The 16,700-nt window shown below is 43.4% G+C and overlaps 1 protein-coding gene across 1 annotated transcript in view; it reads right to left on the reverse strand.

The window, feature by feature from the left end:
- LOC118088691 (copine-5) overlaps window positions 1-16,458 on the reverse strand; it is a 133,057-nt gene extending 116,599 nt beyond the window's left edge. The window contains exon 1 of the mRNA XM_060276994.2: window positions 15,708-16,458. Within this exon, the coding sequence (XP_060132977.2) occupies window positions 15,708-15,817 (110 nt within the window). The 5' untranslated portion in view covers window positions 15,818-16,458. The remainder of the gene's footprint in view (window positions 1-15,707) is intronic.
- Between the last annotated feature and the right edge of the window lie 242 nt (window positions 16,459-16,700).

Below are 16,700 nucleotides of genomic sequence, written 5' to 3' on the forward strand. Positions count from 1 at the left end.
CACACCCCGGCTGGTCCACCGCGCTGGATTGCACCCCCGGACTAGCCACTATGCTGGATGACGCCCCCCCCCCGTGGGCTGCTGCGCTGGATCCCACCCCCTGGCCTGGCCGCCACGCTGGATCGCCCCCTCTGGGTGGGCTGCAATCACCCTGCCCTATTCAGGAGTAGCCGGCGAGCAGCACACCATTACCCTACGCTCCCAACTGGAGGAGGCAGGAAGGCAGGGGAGAGGACGGGAAGGAGGCAGGCAAGCAAACAATGAAGGGAGGTGGGAATGGGCGCCGTGGCCCCCTGTCCTGTCCCTCCCTGTGGGTGGTTCACTTGCCCCTATGGCTGGTTTGCCCCGCCCCTGGTGCGCCACTCCAGGTACCCAAGAGGCTTCCTCCGCCACTGGGTCTTTGCACAGGGAGGGCTCATTAGTTGAAATCCACCCTCTGGGCAGTATTCAACTAGGTCTTACTCAGAGTAGACCTATTGAAATCAGTGGCCCTAACATAGTTAAGTTCACTAATTTCAGTGGGTCTTCTCTGAGTAAAACTTAATTGAATACCTCCCATGGTTGCTTCCTGGCTAGTTGGCCTCCTGGACAACAAGAGTTTATGCCAGGGCAACGAGACAGTGAGCAACCATGTGTCTGCGCCATGCTCAAAGAACCACCACTGCTTCTGCCACCTGCTGTCTGCTACCATTGTAGGCAGGAATCTTCCTCCACCTCAGAATGACCTGCTATAGCAGTCAAGGGTTTCCCTCATTGAATGGCTTCACCAGCCACTACCGGTATGAGTTAAATGATTCTAGGAGAGTAACATGCCCCAAAGGGACTCAAGTTGACTCATAATGGAACAAAGACATAAACTTATAAACTACAGGACTCTCCTCACCCCAGAACACTCTACGCCACACAAGCTCCGCCTGGGGCTGACTCAACTATAACAGCCAATATACATACGCAGATGACTGTGTAGTATATATTCTCCTTCTCCTCGGGCACACAAAGTGGCTGTATCGTATATAAATTAACACTAGGAATCACTTATATGAAATATCTTCTTCAACACTGACAGCTTGCGTTGATAACAGTAAGAGTTGTTCTCTTTTGTTTTTTGTCCAAGCTGATCTTGGCCAGCCGTTCCTTTTGTGGTTAAATCTGCTTGTTTGTTTGTTTTCCAGCTCAAACTCCATGGGATATCATTTCAAGAGCGAAGGCATGGTTGGTCTGATTTCTTGTGATAAAGAAGGTGCATTATTTGATCAATCCCACTGTGCATTTTTATTGATACATTTGTTAGAACTATTATTAGGGGAGGAAAGGGGAAATCGCAGGAGGAATTATATCTTCTCCCAGTGCTTTCCCAGGCCAAAGTGTCAAAATTATTATTTATTATGATTATTATTTACTGAATTTTTTTTTTTTAATTTTTTTTTTTATTTAATATAAAGATCTTTATTGCATATTAAAATTTCAAAGACATACAGAAAAGAAAATACATATATATAAGAAAAAACAAACTTTACAACAATTCAAAAATATCAATTGATATAACTAAACAAACTTAAGAATCTAAATGCTCCAAGCCTTGGATATAAGGAACCGGAAAGAAAGAGAACTAGAGAGAGGAAGAGAATCGAGCAAGGAAAGTATCTAAGGTAAGTCGGTGTGGGGGGCGGGAGGGAGAAATGAAGTGGGATAGAAGGAAAAGGGGGGAGGGGGGAAAGAGATAAATAGACGGGCAAGAGTTGATGAAAATGGTTAAAAGAAACAGTGCAGAATAAGATTTGACTTCCAAACACTTATAACCGGTTTCATTTCGTAATTAAATTCAATTAGGCTTCTCCTTCTTATCATACATTTAGCTAATTTCCTTTTCCCATTTCTTTATTTCTTATCCACTTGTGCCTCTTAATCTAAACATATCACCAACTTTGTGCTGATCTTTTGTTTATGAAAATACTCCTCTACATATTTCCACTCTTCTTTTACATTTTGTTTAGGTGTCTTTCTAATTAAAGCGGTTAATTTCGCTAGGGTCATATATTCTGCTAGCTTTATATACCACTCCTGTATGGTTGGGATCCTATCTCCTTTCCAATTTTGGGCGATCAGCGCTCTGGCTGCTGTGCATGCATAGAGGAGAATGTTCCTTCTGTCCCTCGGTATATCCTCCGGGATCATGCTCAGCAGCAGGATCTCTGGCTTTTTTTCAAATGTGAACTTAAGCATTTTTTTCAGTTCTTCGTATATATCTGACCAATAATTACTAATCTTGTTGCACCCCCACCAGCAATGATAGAAATCACCCAATTTCTCTTTACACTTCCAACATTTATTTTGTTCATTTCTATAAATTTTAGCTAATTTAGCTGGTGTCAGGTGCCATCTAAATGCCATCTTCCATATATTTTCCCTTATTGCCATGCACGCTGAGAAATTTATATCATTCCTCCATAATTTTTCCCATTGTTTTACATAAATTACCCTCCCTATATCTTGAGCCCATTTTATCATTGTATGTTTAACTAGCTCATCTTTCATTTCCCACTCAAGTAAAAATTTATACATTTTTGCCAGTTGTTTCCCCTGATTTTCTAATAAAATTTCCTGCAATTTTGATCCCTTTTCCTCAAATCCTACTGCTTTATGTTTCCTAAATATGGATTGCACTTGGAGGTAATGTAGCCAGCTCTGACAATATTGGTTAATCTGATTATATGGTTTAAGCTCATACTGGTTATTAATTTTCCTAATCAGTTCTTTGTACGTTGGCCAATTGCCCCCTTTAGGTTCTTTATTTGTCGCTGACATTTCTAGCGGTGAAATCCACCAGGGGACTTTAGGTTCTAGTAAATTTCTAAATTCTTGCCATATATCGAATAAGGGTTTCTTAAAGACATGATTAGTAAATGATGAGTATTCTTCTCTCTTTTCTTTCAATAGGTGTGCATGCCAACCTCCGATGTTCCTGAAGCCCTCCAGTTTGAGTAGTTCTATATCGTCCAACAGGAACCATTCTCTCATCCAACACAAGCAGGATGCTGCATAATACAATTTCAAATTTGGGACTCCCCAACCACCCCTTTCTTTTGCATCTGTTAATATCCTAAATTGAACTCTTGCTTTCTTACCTTGCCAAATAAATTTGTTTAGATCCTTCTCCCATGTCTTAAATGTGTCTTTTTTAATTTTTATCGGCAGCATTTGGAATAAAAATATCAATTTTGGTAATATCATCATTTTAATTGCGGCGATCCTTCCTGCAAATGTTAAATTTAGTCCCTTCCAATTCTCAAAATCCTCTTTTATTTTTCTCCAAATCTTATCATAATTATTATCAAATAAATCCACATTATTATTAGATATAATTATTCCCAAATATTTGGTTCTTTTCACTATCTCCCAATCGCTAATCCTTTGTATTTCTTCTTCCTCCGCCTTCCTTATATTTTTGATCATCAATTTGGTTTTCTGATTGTTAACTTTTAATCCCGCTACCTTCCCATAATCCAATAGTTTTTGTTTCAATTTAGGTAGGGTCTCCACCGGATCCTCCAACATTATTATTAAGTCATCAGCGAATGCTCGCACTTTAAACTCACTTTTCCCGACCACAATACCCTTGAGATCTTTGTCTATTAGAATATCCTTCAACAAAAATTCCATTGCCCATATAAATAGTAAAGGGGACAATGGGCATCCCTGCCTCGTCCCTTTAGATATTTCAAACTCTTTTGTGATATCCCCATTGATAATCAGCCTTGCCATTTGTTTTTTATAGATTGCATTTATTCCCTCCATAAATCTACCCATAATTCCTAATTTTCTTAACGCCTCTCTCATAAATTCCCATGCCACGTTGTCAAAAGCCTTTTCGGCGTCTAAAAATACAAAGGCTGTTTTCTTGCTAGGGCTCCAATCTACATATTCGAATATATCTAACAGCACTCTAATATTGCTAGACATCTTTCTTTGGGGTAAAAATCCTTGTTGCTCTTTGCCTATAACTCTATTCAAAACACCTTTGATCCTATTTGCCAAAATTCCCGCGTATAATTTATAATCAATATTCAGCAACGAAATTGGCCTATAATTCCCTAATTCATCTCTTTTCTCTTTATCTTTAGGGATCAGGGTGACAAATGTATCCTGCCACGTCTTGGGGAACCTTCCTCCCTCTAATATTCCATTTACCATTGCTTTATATACTTCTCTGAGTTCATTTTGCAACACTTTGTAATGTTTCCCGGACAAACCATCCGTACCCGGTGATTTTCCCAGCTTAAGTTTATTTATCTCCTCGTCTATTTCTTGGTACGAGATTGGTTCGTTTAATTTCTCCAATTCCTCCATACTTAATTTGGCTCCATTAAATTTGTCAAAATATTTCTCCAATTTCTTTTTACTGACGCCTTCCCCTTTATACAGTTTGCTGTAATATTTCACAAAACAATCTTGAATTTCTTCTGGATTGGTTTTAATCCTTCCCCCATCCTTTATTGCTATAATTTGTTGTTCGCTTCGTCTCTTCCTTAACTGCCAGGCCAATAACTTGCCTGATCTATTCCCTAGTTCAAAGGATCTTTGTTTTGCCCACAAAATCCTATTCTCTATTTCCTCATCCATTAATTGCTTCAGATTATTTTGTAGAATTTTCACCTGTGTCATTAAGGTACTGTCTTTCGGATTTTTCCCCAGATCTTTCTCTTTCATTTCAATCTCTTTTTTCAACTTCTCTAATTTTTCCTGTTTATCCCTTTTATATCTGCTTTTCTGCTGTATATACAACCCTCGGATAAAGGCTTTGCTGGCATCCCATACCGATGTTATATCCATCTCTGGCGTTCTATTAATTTGGAAAAATTCTTTAACCAATTCTTTTAAATTTTGGACAAAGGTCTCGTCACTCAATATCCTATCATCCATTCTCCATCTTTTAGTGTTTCTCCTTTCCTCTTTAATCTTTAACATTATCGGGTTGTGGTCGGTTACTGATTTGGGCATTATCTCACATTTTTTGACTAATATTGCTAGGTCAGTGGAGATCCATATCAAATCTATCCTAGAGGCTGATTTCTTAGCCTCAGAATAATACGTAAATTTCCTCTCCATTGGATGTTTGAGCCTCCATATATCACTTAACTCATAATTATCAGTTATCTGAAAGAAGATCTTAGGCAGCTTACCTCCTTTTCTAGTAGCACTTGTTCTGTCTATATTGGGCATTACAACACCGTTGAAGTCCCCTGTCAAAATTATTTCATCCCCATCAATCACTTCATTTAATAATTGTTCAATTTTCAAAAAAAAGCCAGATTTGCATCCATTTGGCGCATATATGTTTATCACCATTACTTTCCCTTTGGGAGAGTAGATACGTACCCCTACCACCCTCCCTTCTTCGTCCTGAAATACTTTTTCTGATTTTAGATTCCCCTTTACATACGTCACTACTCCCCTCTTTTTCTTTCTCTTATCGGCCGATATATACTCCAACCCCAGTCGTTCGTTCTTTAAGACCCTTTCATGCTTTTTTACAACATGCGTTTCTTGCAAACAGATCACGTTCCAATTCCCTTTTTTTAATATATGTTCTACTCTGTTTCTTTTCCGCTTGCAATTTAACCCATTAATATTCCACGACACAATATTTAGATCCATGCTTAGATTATAGATGTTATTATTACTGATGTTATTATTACTATTTTTATGTGAAATTAAGTGTACAAGTATCTATATGTACGTGTATTTATTCCTCTTAAAAAATTATCTCCTTCTTCTTGATGTAACCAATTTTATTATCTTAATAAGAAAAAATATGAAGAAAATCACTACAAAAACTTCTACTGCTAATAGTTATATTCATCTCATCATCGCCTCAATAGGAATGCGGTACTTTACATATAATCAAATCTTAGTGGCTTGATACTTTTTCAATTCTCCTCCTCTCCTCCTTCTCCCCCACCCACAAGTTCCTTTCCTGCTCTCTCCAAAAAAATTTCTGCGTCTTCCACACTCTTTATTGTTTTTCTTCTATCTTTAAATGTAAATGTGAGACCTTCCGGAAACTCCCACACATACCAAATTCCCTTCGTTGTTAGGGCGTCTGTCAGTCTTTTATACTTTTGTCTTTTGAGTCTAAACCTCTTTGGGATTTCTTTAAAAATAGCAATAGTCTTGCCCTCTATCACCAGAGGTTCCTGTTTCTTTCTCTGGAGAATTTTGTCTTTTAGTAGTCCGGAGTTTAGGAATACCAGGCAGTCCCCGGGACCTTTAAATTTCTTGGATCGGTCACCTCTTACTCGATAAACTTTGTCAACGTCCAGCATCAGGTCGTCCTCCTTGACACATAGCCATTCTGCCAATTCCTTAACTAATTTCTCCTCAATCCTTTCTCCTTGTCTCTCCGGTACGCCTCTTAGTCTCAAAATCAGTTCTTTCTGCCTCATCTCTACTAGGGCAAGCTGGTCCGCCAACTCCTCCTGCATTCTTATCAGATCTCTTCTCTCTTTCTCATTTCGTTCTTGAGTTTTTTTCAGATCTCTACTCTCCGTTGTCAATTTGCTTATATTATCCTCTTGATTATTAACTTTGACATTCAGCTCTTTCACAGCTTTCTCCATTTCCTTACTTTTGCCAAAAAGCTCTTTAATTTGTCCCGTCAATTCGGAGATTACCTTGGAGTTGTTTTCTAATTTGCTCTCTACGGAATCTAATTTTTCATTTAGGGTCTTATTTATTTCAACAATGAAAGTTTTGTTCATCTCTGTCATCAATTCCTTGACATCTCCTAACGGGTCATTGTCATTCGCAAGAGATTGGCGTCTTCCAGCCACCGTCGCTGCTCTGGTTTTGGATCCCATAATCCTACGTCTTTCCCTACTTTTGGATTTCCCTTGCACAGATGTCCTATGTTTCCTCAAATTCTCCGTGATGTTTTCAGCTGAGCCCTAGTCCTTCCTTTGTGGGAGTCTCCTCAGTGGGGCCTCTACTGTGCCATTGGTTTTAAGCTGAGATTTAGGACAGAGGCATTCAAACTCAACAAATTTCAAAGTTCAGGATTAGGGGGTCTAGGACTGCGTTACTTCCCTCTGGAGGTATTGAAGGTCACAAAAATACAAGCTCAGAGGGTGGTGAGAAATCAGGGTGTAATTAGGTTGTATAGCCACTAGATGGCACTCCTACCCAATTCTCAAAGTTCTTCCACTTCCTTAAAGATGACGGAAGTCTACTCAGGCAGCTTGGCAAGAACAGAAAATCGCCATTTTTCCCGGACCACCTCCTTCTCCCCTCTTCGCCTATTCCCTTCTCTTTACCACGTTTTCCTTTTCACGAAGCTGTTACCTAGTCCCGCCACCTCCTCACCTCCCTTCTCCTTTTCATAGACACCGTACAAAGTCACAAATCACCGACAGTCCAATCGAATAGCGGGGGTTAGATAGCGCGGTCTCCGTGTCCCTCAGTCTCTCAGTCTCTCTGTCTGTGTTTTAGGAGCTCCATATAACACTCAGCACTCAGCACTCGATCTTTTGTAGCTCAAATAGTGATACTTTCTCTCTAGTCGCTCTTTAATCACAAGCTGTTGTTGCGGCCGCTCACCAGCCGATGATACAGTGTTTCACCAACCTTCCTTCTCCCTCCCCCCGGCGCTTCTCTATCCAGTCTTAGGCAGCGCTTTCAATGCTGCTAATCTCCTTCTTTCATTCACTCACAGATTTTTAAACCTCCGTTCTTCACGGGGGGGGGGCCTTTTGATTAATTCCGAAGTCGGTGAGCTCCGGGCGCTTACCGGGCAAGTCTTCGGCGTCGCGATAATGGCGTCTGTGATTAGAAGCTGGACTCCTCTCCGCTGCTTCCACTGTCGGTGCCAGCCGCGGAGTTCCGTCCCTCTCGCCGCCTTTCTTATTTTCTGACGAAAACCCCGTGCTTCCGTCGTTCTGGGGGGGTCTTTGACGCTAAACACCCCCTCTTTAAACGCCACTATCCTTCCAATTAGTTGGGCTCAGCGGAGCTCCAAGTTTTCACGACTCGCTCTCAGGGCGCCCTCACCGGAAGTCCCCTATTATTTACTGAATTTATTTGCCACCCTATACCCAGAGGTCTCAAGGCGGTTCACAGAATAAAATAAAAATATAAAACCACAACAGCCCAATAAACGCCCCCCCCCCAAAAAAAACACATTTTAAAAGGGCATAGGATCAACTTTCCAATCTCTGTGATGGGAACAGGTGGCCAGTTAGGGAGATTCAAAGGGTTCTCCATCATAAAGGGATTTATATTTATTTTACTTCCAAAGATGGCACTAAAATTGGCAACTCATATTTCAGGTATTATGAGAGGTACAGACTCAAAAGGTTTGTCTCCCAAACTTCCTTGAATTAACTTCCAGAATTTTGATAAGAGTGAGAAACAAAGATTTCCAAAGATTTCCATAATGCACATTTTTTAAATCCCTTATCAATGTTTTATACTCTTGCCATTGCTGTTGTAGAAGAGAAATGTGTTAGAACTATTAATATGGGAGGAAAGGTGGAAGTAGAAAAGGAAAACAAGTTAACCAAGATGTCAGGTTCTAAACATGGAAAACCAAATGATCACTAATTTGACACACCTATTAATAAACTACTTAACAAGAGAATTCTTTTTTAAAAAAAATCTATTGAAATGTACAAAAAAGGAAATGTTAAAATAATGCATTAGAAATATGAAACCTATTGCAGAAAGAAGGGCCACAAAACTGTACACAGCACAAATGACAGATATCTGAATGAAAGTTGTCACCAAGGAGATACCAACACCTGACTTTTCCTCTTTCCCCCCCCCCCAGGTGATAAATCTGGAAAGAAAGAAAAATCTCATCACAAATGGAAGTGCCAGCAGAAAGGGTTTCAGAGCAAATTGATAGGTTAAACAGTAATAAGAGACCAGTCCCAGACAATATTCACCCAGGGGTTCTGAAAGAGTTTCAGATACGAAAAATCGTTGAACTGCTCATTCCAGTTTGTAACGCAAGACAGCATCTATCTTGGTATCAAAGAACTGGAAGGCAGACAATGCCACACAAATCTTCTTAAGTAACATCTGATGTAAATGCAGGGCAGGGAGGGTAGCAGTAATGATCACTAGAAGCAGAGAGATGAAATTCTTGAATAGAAGTGACATATTGACAAAGAAGAAGAAGGGATGAAATTCTTGGATAGAAATGACATGCTGAAGAAAACTCAACATGGGGGAGGCCCTATAACTCAGTGGCTGAGCATATCAGAAGAGCCTAGCTGCATCAGACCAAAGGCCTACCTCAGGCATCCCCAAACTTCGGCCCGCCAGATGTTTTGGACTACAATTCCCATCTTCCCCGACCACTGGTCCTGTTAGCTAGGGATCATGGGAGTTGTAGGCCATAACATCTGGAGGGCCGGAGTTTGGGGATGCCTGGCCTATCTTGCTCCAGCATTTTGTTTTCCACAATGGTTGATCAGATGCTTATAGGAAGCACACAAACAGGACATGAGCGCAATGGGCTTCTCCTGTTGTGATAGCCAACTAGTATTGAGGCATGCTGCTTCCGATTCTGGAGGTGTTATATAGCCATAATAGCTAGTGGTGACCAATAGCCCTTTCCCACATGCATTTGCCTAATCTCACTTTAAAGCCATTTAGGATAGCAGCTATTACCGGATTTTAGCCCTCTCCAAGCATTTGGGCAGGGGTGGGGGGGCAGGGAAACTATAGGGGGGGAGGGCTACATCTGCCAGCCCTGACCTCAACAGGCCCATGAACATTGGGTGTATCTGATCCACCGTGAACTTTTTACACCACATGGGGTGATCTGAAGGGGGCTTCCAAGCATGTTGGATGAGTTTGTCGTGACTTCAGATACTAGGTCAGAGGCTACGGAGCCAGCCCAGGTTCCTGGCTCTGAGCCTGATACTGGTGATTAGAAGACCAGGAACTCGAGGCTAAAAGGAGCCCAGTTAGATAACATCACCAGGGTCTTTAGAAGCAGGGCCAGGACCATCACAAACACTTTCTCTTGGGCCTGAGGAACTGAGTGTCTCCCACAGTACTTTGCCAGTCCAACCGCACAGGGAGCACACCAGCAGGGAGGCCATGGGATGCAGAAAATGTGCCCTTCTCTAGGACAAAAGGTTGGCACTGTCGCAGTCCCTAGTTCTCCAAAAGGGAGCAGAGCCTAGGAGGCAGAAGCTTGAAGGCCTAAGTTTCCTTCCAACCCTTGTCTACGCAAGTTGCCCACTAAAAGCTCTCCATGTCAACTGATCTGCCTTGCCCCTTTATCCCCTGGGCTCTTCCACAGGGCCAACAAATGGACTTTGAAGTCTCCTTGCAATTGGAAACACATTGTGGGCAGGCTTCCAAGCACATTCAACTCAACCTGCGTACACACCCCCTTCAGACCTTTGTGCTAAACATGCAAAGGACAAGAATGAAGTCGGGTGGGGCTAGCATGCATGGGATATTGGGGGCAGGGGGTGGGCATTCCTGCCCCACTCTATGCATTTTTACCCTTGTGTGTTCAGGCCAAATGCTTGCAAAGCATGTGCTAGCGAATTCCATAATTTTAGGTGCTAGGAAAGATTTCTAGCTGATGCTTTGGAGAGCAAGTGTCAGTCAGATGAAGACAATACCAGATAGAGAGATGGATGGGTTAACTCAGAGTAATGCATTGATTGCCACATTGATCATGGTTCACAACTGGCCTATCTTTCAGTAAAAGGGTTCCCTTTAATGGTTGTGTGGAAGAGAAAATGTCAGTGGTTGGTGCTCATCGCATCACATAGCTTCAGGGGTTTTTGGGGGGTGGGCAGAACCATAGCTGCCAAGTTTTCCCTTTTCTCACGAGGAAGCCTATTCAACATAAGGGAAAATCCCTTAATAAAAGGGATAACTTGGCAGCTATGGGCAGAACCCAGCTGCCACTCCCCTCTTCTGCACAATCATTAATGCTGAAAGGTTAATGATCCTTATGCTCTAGCTTCCTTGAGTTAGGAAGCACTGAGGTTCCTTGGTTTAATGTACAATCCAGACTATTAACTCTTTCCTGTTTGCCTTTGACTTAGTGGGCTTTCTCCCATCAAAAGTCCAGCAGGCATAGGCAACCTTGGCTCTCCAGATGTTTTGGAACTACAACTCCCATGATCCCTAGCTAACAGGGCCAGTGGTCAGGGATCATGGGAGTTATAGTTCCAAAACATCTGGAGAGCCAAGGTTGCCTATGCCTGGTCCAGAGGCTTCCCTCCTAATGCAGCTTCAGTTCTTGGGACTACATGGGAAGGGGGAGAGAATTAAACTTCCCCTCCACAACTCCTATGCTCCCACTGCTACAAAGGCCCCCTCATGGCTGCTATTTTACATGTTTAAAACATATGCAAGTCTATTGCATTCACATAGTTTGACCCAGATACACCCAGAAGCAGATGGACCTCCCTCCTGCTGGGCTTTTGTGTGGCTGGCAGTGCAAGGACCAGATCTCAACTAGTTAGCAGCCTACTAAGAAAATGCTTTGTGGTTACAGAACTCTTATGAAAAGAACACACTACTTTGAAAGATCCAGCAATCCTCCTTCACAGTGGGCTGTAGTTAGATCTTCAGGCACCTAAACCTAGTGCCTAGAACTCTAAGCTATAGCCCAACAGGATGCCAGGCTGTTGGAAATTGTGGAGGAAGAGATTCTTCCCTTTGGGAGTTATAGATGTAGAGTTTCCAGATGTTGAGTGCACAATGAGAATATCAGAAAACAGGAGCTATGCGAAACAGCTGGGGTTTGGATGAATTTCTGGCATCATGTAATTGGCCAAAAGATTGCTCTAATCCAGGCATTCCCAAACTGCGGCCGTCCAGATGTTTTGGCCTACAACTCCCATGATCCGTAGCTAACAGGACCAGTGGTCGGGGAAGATGGGAATTGCAGTCCAAAACATCTGGATAGCCGCAGTTTGGGGGTGCCTGCTCTAATCCTTGCCACTGTAGCCTGAATTCCACACTGTGAAATTGAATGCAAATGCATGTAACAAAATATTACAATTCCATTGTGAGCATACGTATAGACTACGTTTCCGTTTCCAACTAGAAGAGTCAGTCGGTGTCTGAGTGGACCCAACAGCTAGCTTTCTCCTCAACTGCACATTGAAAAGCTCTCCATTCCCTCATCATTAAAAAAAAAGGAAAAGGTTATCCTTATGAACCAAATTCCCTGTGGTACACAAAGAACAAACTTTACTGGAAGTTGTGCCCCTAGCTCTGGCAGGAAAAGTAGAGTATGATTCATGTCACGACCCACATCTTTTGTTCCATTCAGAAACCGACGAGCTTTCCTCGAGACTACTCTGAAACCAACACATCTGATTGACTGGAATGAATTCACACTGTCCAAAGGCTGATCTGCAAATTGAGTTATCTGCAAGCCATCTGATGAATGAAAGGAGGTGCGTTTCAGTGGGAGCATATCAGTAAAGCCTCCCAATAAGACACTTGCTAATATCCAATCACAACAATTTTACTAGTTAACGTACAAAGAGATAACTGTGTTTATTGGAAAGGAAAGGAGGGAGAGCTTTGCATGTTTCCCTGCTTGGTCATCTGGAGGTAATTCCTATTCACCACAGGTAACCAGGTAAGTGGTTATTTACAACTTACAAGTCTCTTTTAATTCCCCTTTAATAAAGCAAACTAATCACAAGTTATGTTCTAAGCAAGGCTATTTTATGTATGAAAGAAACATCCAGAGTTACAGATAGTTCTCCTTAATTCTGCATGCAGAGATTTGTTTCCATCTATGATGTGATACAAACAAGAATTGCAGCTGGAAAAGTTTCTTTATTATTCATTTCATCAAATTTATATACCAGTTATTTTGTTTTTTAAAGCCCTCACAGCACCTGTATTTTGTCCTTCCCAGGAGGCCTGAGTACAACCTGAAACCTTCAAAGCACCTGAAAGGGCCTCCTCTCTCTCTCTCTCTCTCTCCTTCCATCTGAACATGTTTAATGCTAAGGGGGCCTTGCGCAAAAGAGTGTTCTCCCTCAGAAAGTGGGACATGGATGGCTGAAGAAATGCTGCATGCAAAGTTCCATTCCGATTCAGTGCTGAACCCATTCACTCCACTTGGCTTGGATTGTACTGTTAAGAAAGCATGACGGTGTGCGATTCAGTCTGATGCTTCCTTCGTAATAAGCCTGCTAATTATATGCAGCTAGCAAACACACAGAAAACCCTGTATCTTCTCCAGGCTGAAATGAAGATCCAAAATGTTACACTGCTCAGTGTATGAGGGAAAAGCTCTACTTTCTGGGAAATCATGAAGGCACTGATAGGAGTTGTAGTCCAGCAACATGGGGTATAAATAATAAATTTATCATCATCATTATTGTTATTATTAATTATAGCAGGTCCCCCATCCCTGCTAACCTGGAGCACATCACAAGACCGCATTATTGTATCTGTTAAGTAAAGTAGGGTGACTTCTCTTTCCCACCCACGCTGCCCCCCAACTGCTCACCTCCATCTCCCTACCAATTGTACGTACAGCATAACTATCTTGAATTAATTCCAAAATCCACAGCTGGGCAATACCCTTATTAAGTCCAATCAAAATGTCTCAAAATAGCGAGCAAGCTTTTCAAATTGAGCAGAACTTTTCATCAGCCTGCACATAAAGCAAACAACCTGATGAAGGCTACAGAACTCAAAAGCCTGTACGTTATTTTATGACATTTTAGTTGGTCCTAATAAATATATTGCCCAGCTGTTGACTTTGGTGGTTGTTATTTTTTGCTTATGGAAAAAAATGGCTTCCTATACTTTTTCAGTCTCATATTAAGTGATCTAGCAGCATTTTGCAACATTAGATGTTAAAAGGATGGATCTATGGCAGGGGTGGATAAAATGCAGTCCTCCAGATGTTATTGAACTATAATGCCCTTCATCTGTGACCATTAGCCATGCTGGCTGGGATTGATAGGACCTGGGAGAGTCCCCCTATTCTATAGTTTGAGAAACGTTTTGTGTAAAAGTAGTTCAGTTTTAGACATTTGTGCAGAACAATTCCCTGCAGCCCTTGATCAGCATGAGCTTGCCAACAACAAAAATAATGTGTGAAAGCTTAAAGGTGCTGTCTATATTTATATAGCAGTAATATTTAAACCCCTCATGTTTTGATGTTCTATATAAGTGTTGTATTTGTGGAGCTTAGAAGAAGAGGAATTTATTCCTCACTGGATACATGTTCATTTCATTATCAAATAAGAGAAATTTTCTCCCAGGGTTTACAAATATAACATAGGTAAGCTATTTCCTTAAATTAATTTGTTGCAGTTGAAGCAGTGTGGAAGCTACAGTTTGATATAAAGGTTCCTTAGAGACCAAGTTAAACCCCTGGTCCATCTAGCCCAGAACTGTCTACTCCAGGGATGGTGAATTTGCATCACTCCAGATGTTGATCTATAGCAGGCTCGGGTAACATGTGGCTTTCCAGATGCTAATGACTACCACTCCTATCATCACTCACTACTTGCCACACTGGCTGAAACTGATGGGAGTTGGAAGTCCAACAACTGTTGGAGGACCATAGAGGTCCCACCCCTTGTCTTCTCCACCTGGAAGCTGCACTACCAGATCTCATCCACACTATACATTGAAAGCTGTATCATAGCACTTTAAACAGTCATGGCTTCCCCCCAAAGAATCCTGGGAAGTGTAGTCCGTTAAGGATGCTGAGAGTCATTAGGAGGCTCAGAATCCCCTTCCAGAGCTACAGTTCCCTGGAAAGAAGAATTGAATATTATACCACCTTGAGGATTGTAGCTCTGGGAGGGGAATAGGAGTCTCCTAACAACTCTCTGTCCCCTTAACAAACTACAGTCCCCAGGATACTTTGGGGGAAGCCTAGGTTGTTTAAGGTGCTATGATACTGCTTTTAATATAGAGTGCAGGTGGTCTTGCCTAGCCTCACCACCAGCGATGCCAAGAACTGAGCCTTGTCAATGATGAGCAGAGGCTCTGCCACAGAGATGTGGGTCAGTTCTCAAGGTACAGCTTCACACAATTCCAGCAGGATGAAAATCAGCTATCACAGGTCTAGAGAGCAAGAAGGGACATCCCAAACACCTCCATCACAATCTGCCTCCTCTTGCGAAGAGTTCTGAGCTCAGTACTGTATACTTCTTGAGCTACAGTATATGCAGTGCCTCACCTACAAAAGTTGATCCAGTGATTCCTGAGGCATCCTTTCCTCCTTCACCAATAGCCTTGCTAAAGTGAGGATCTGGGACGCACTACAAGACAATGGAATCCGGACCATACTCAAGAACAGGTAATGTGCAACAGAGACCCCCAATAACATCTACCGTCTCAAGTTCTCAGGCAAGGCAACTGATGCGTGGATTATTTCTACCTGCTGTGGCTGTGCTTCCCCCTTAACTCAACCGCGCCTTTTCTCTCAAGTTTCCAAACGCTTTCCAATCGGCCTTTCAGAATCCCAGCCGAATTATGGGGAGAAGCAGAAACTTTGAGCAAGCAAGCGGCAAATTGCACATCTTTCCCCCCCTCGCTGAAAATCTCTGCCAGCAGCTGCTTGGCTGCGCGAGGAGAAACTTGCTGTCTTTCTCTACCTGGAGCTGTGCGCGCGCCCCCAAAGGCAACAACACCCCGACACACGCGCACACCTTGCACACGAGCCCACGCGGCCTCCCATTTACCTGCAGGAGACGGTGACCTCCACTTTGGTGGCGGGGATGCTGCCGGTGAGAGGGTCGAAGTCCCGCACCGACGCCATGTCCTCGAGTTTGTCCAGAACGTCCTCCTCCATGGGGGCCACGCCGAAGAGGGCAGCTGTCGGGGCTCGACGAGGCTCCCGTGTGCCGGCTTGCGGGGCGTGGAGAGTCCGATCTTGCTCGCAGGGAGCTGTCGCCGGCTCAGCAGGCTCGCCCTCCTAGCTTTGCCTCGGCACTGGAGGCGAGTAGGGGGTAGGCGGCGTGCGAGAGAAACAACCCCGGGGCTTGGAGAGAGAACCCGAGCGCGCTCTCCCCGCGACACCAAGACGCACACACAATACACCTCCCCTCCCTCCCTCTCTCTCCCCGGCGATCCTATTCTCTCTTTCTTTCCTGGAGTCCGCGGAGTGGGATTTCGAAGGAGCTCCGCCCCCTCTCAAAAACAAAATCACGGGGGAGCAGCAGCCCAGCCCAGCCGCGCTTCGGCGGGAGGGAGAAGGAGCCGCTTCCCCAGTTTCCTGCGCCCAGCGCAGGGGAGGGAAGCTGGGAGTACTGTAGTAGGAAGGCTCCGGAATCCAGACCCCGCGCGGGGAGAGTTTGCCAGACGGGGCGGTCGCTTCGTTGCGCGGGGTCTATCAGGGGTTTCTGTTTCTTCTCCTTCACCCAGTGGCGCTGTCTCGAAGGAGCTGCTGCCGGCGTCTTGCGAGTGAGAGGGTTTGTCTACGTCCGGGCATGTGGGAAAGGATGCGCATGGGGCTGAGGCTGATGGGATCCTGGAATCATAGAGTTAGAAGGGATCCCGAGGGTCATCTAGTCCAACCCCCTGCAAAGCAGAAATCTTTTCCCCAACGTGAGACTCGAACCCACCACCCAGAGATTAAGAGGCTCATGCTCTACTGACTGAGCAATTGGGAGGAGGGAGGGAGGGGCTTTCCCACATCAGGGCCTCTGGCCTCTGGCACAAATATAGGAAGCTGC

This window comes from Zootoca vivipara, chromosome 7 (genome assembly GCF_965207765.1).
Source record: "Zootoca vivipara chromosome 7, rZooViv2.hap1.1, whole genome shotgun sequence".
NCBI lineage: Eukaryota > Metazoa > Chordata > Lepidosauria > Squamata > Lacertidae > Zootoca > Zootoca vivipara.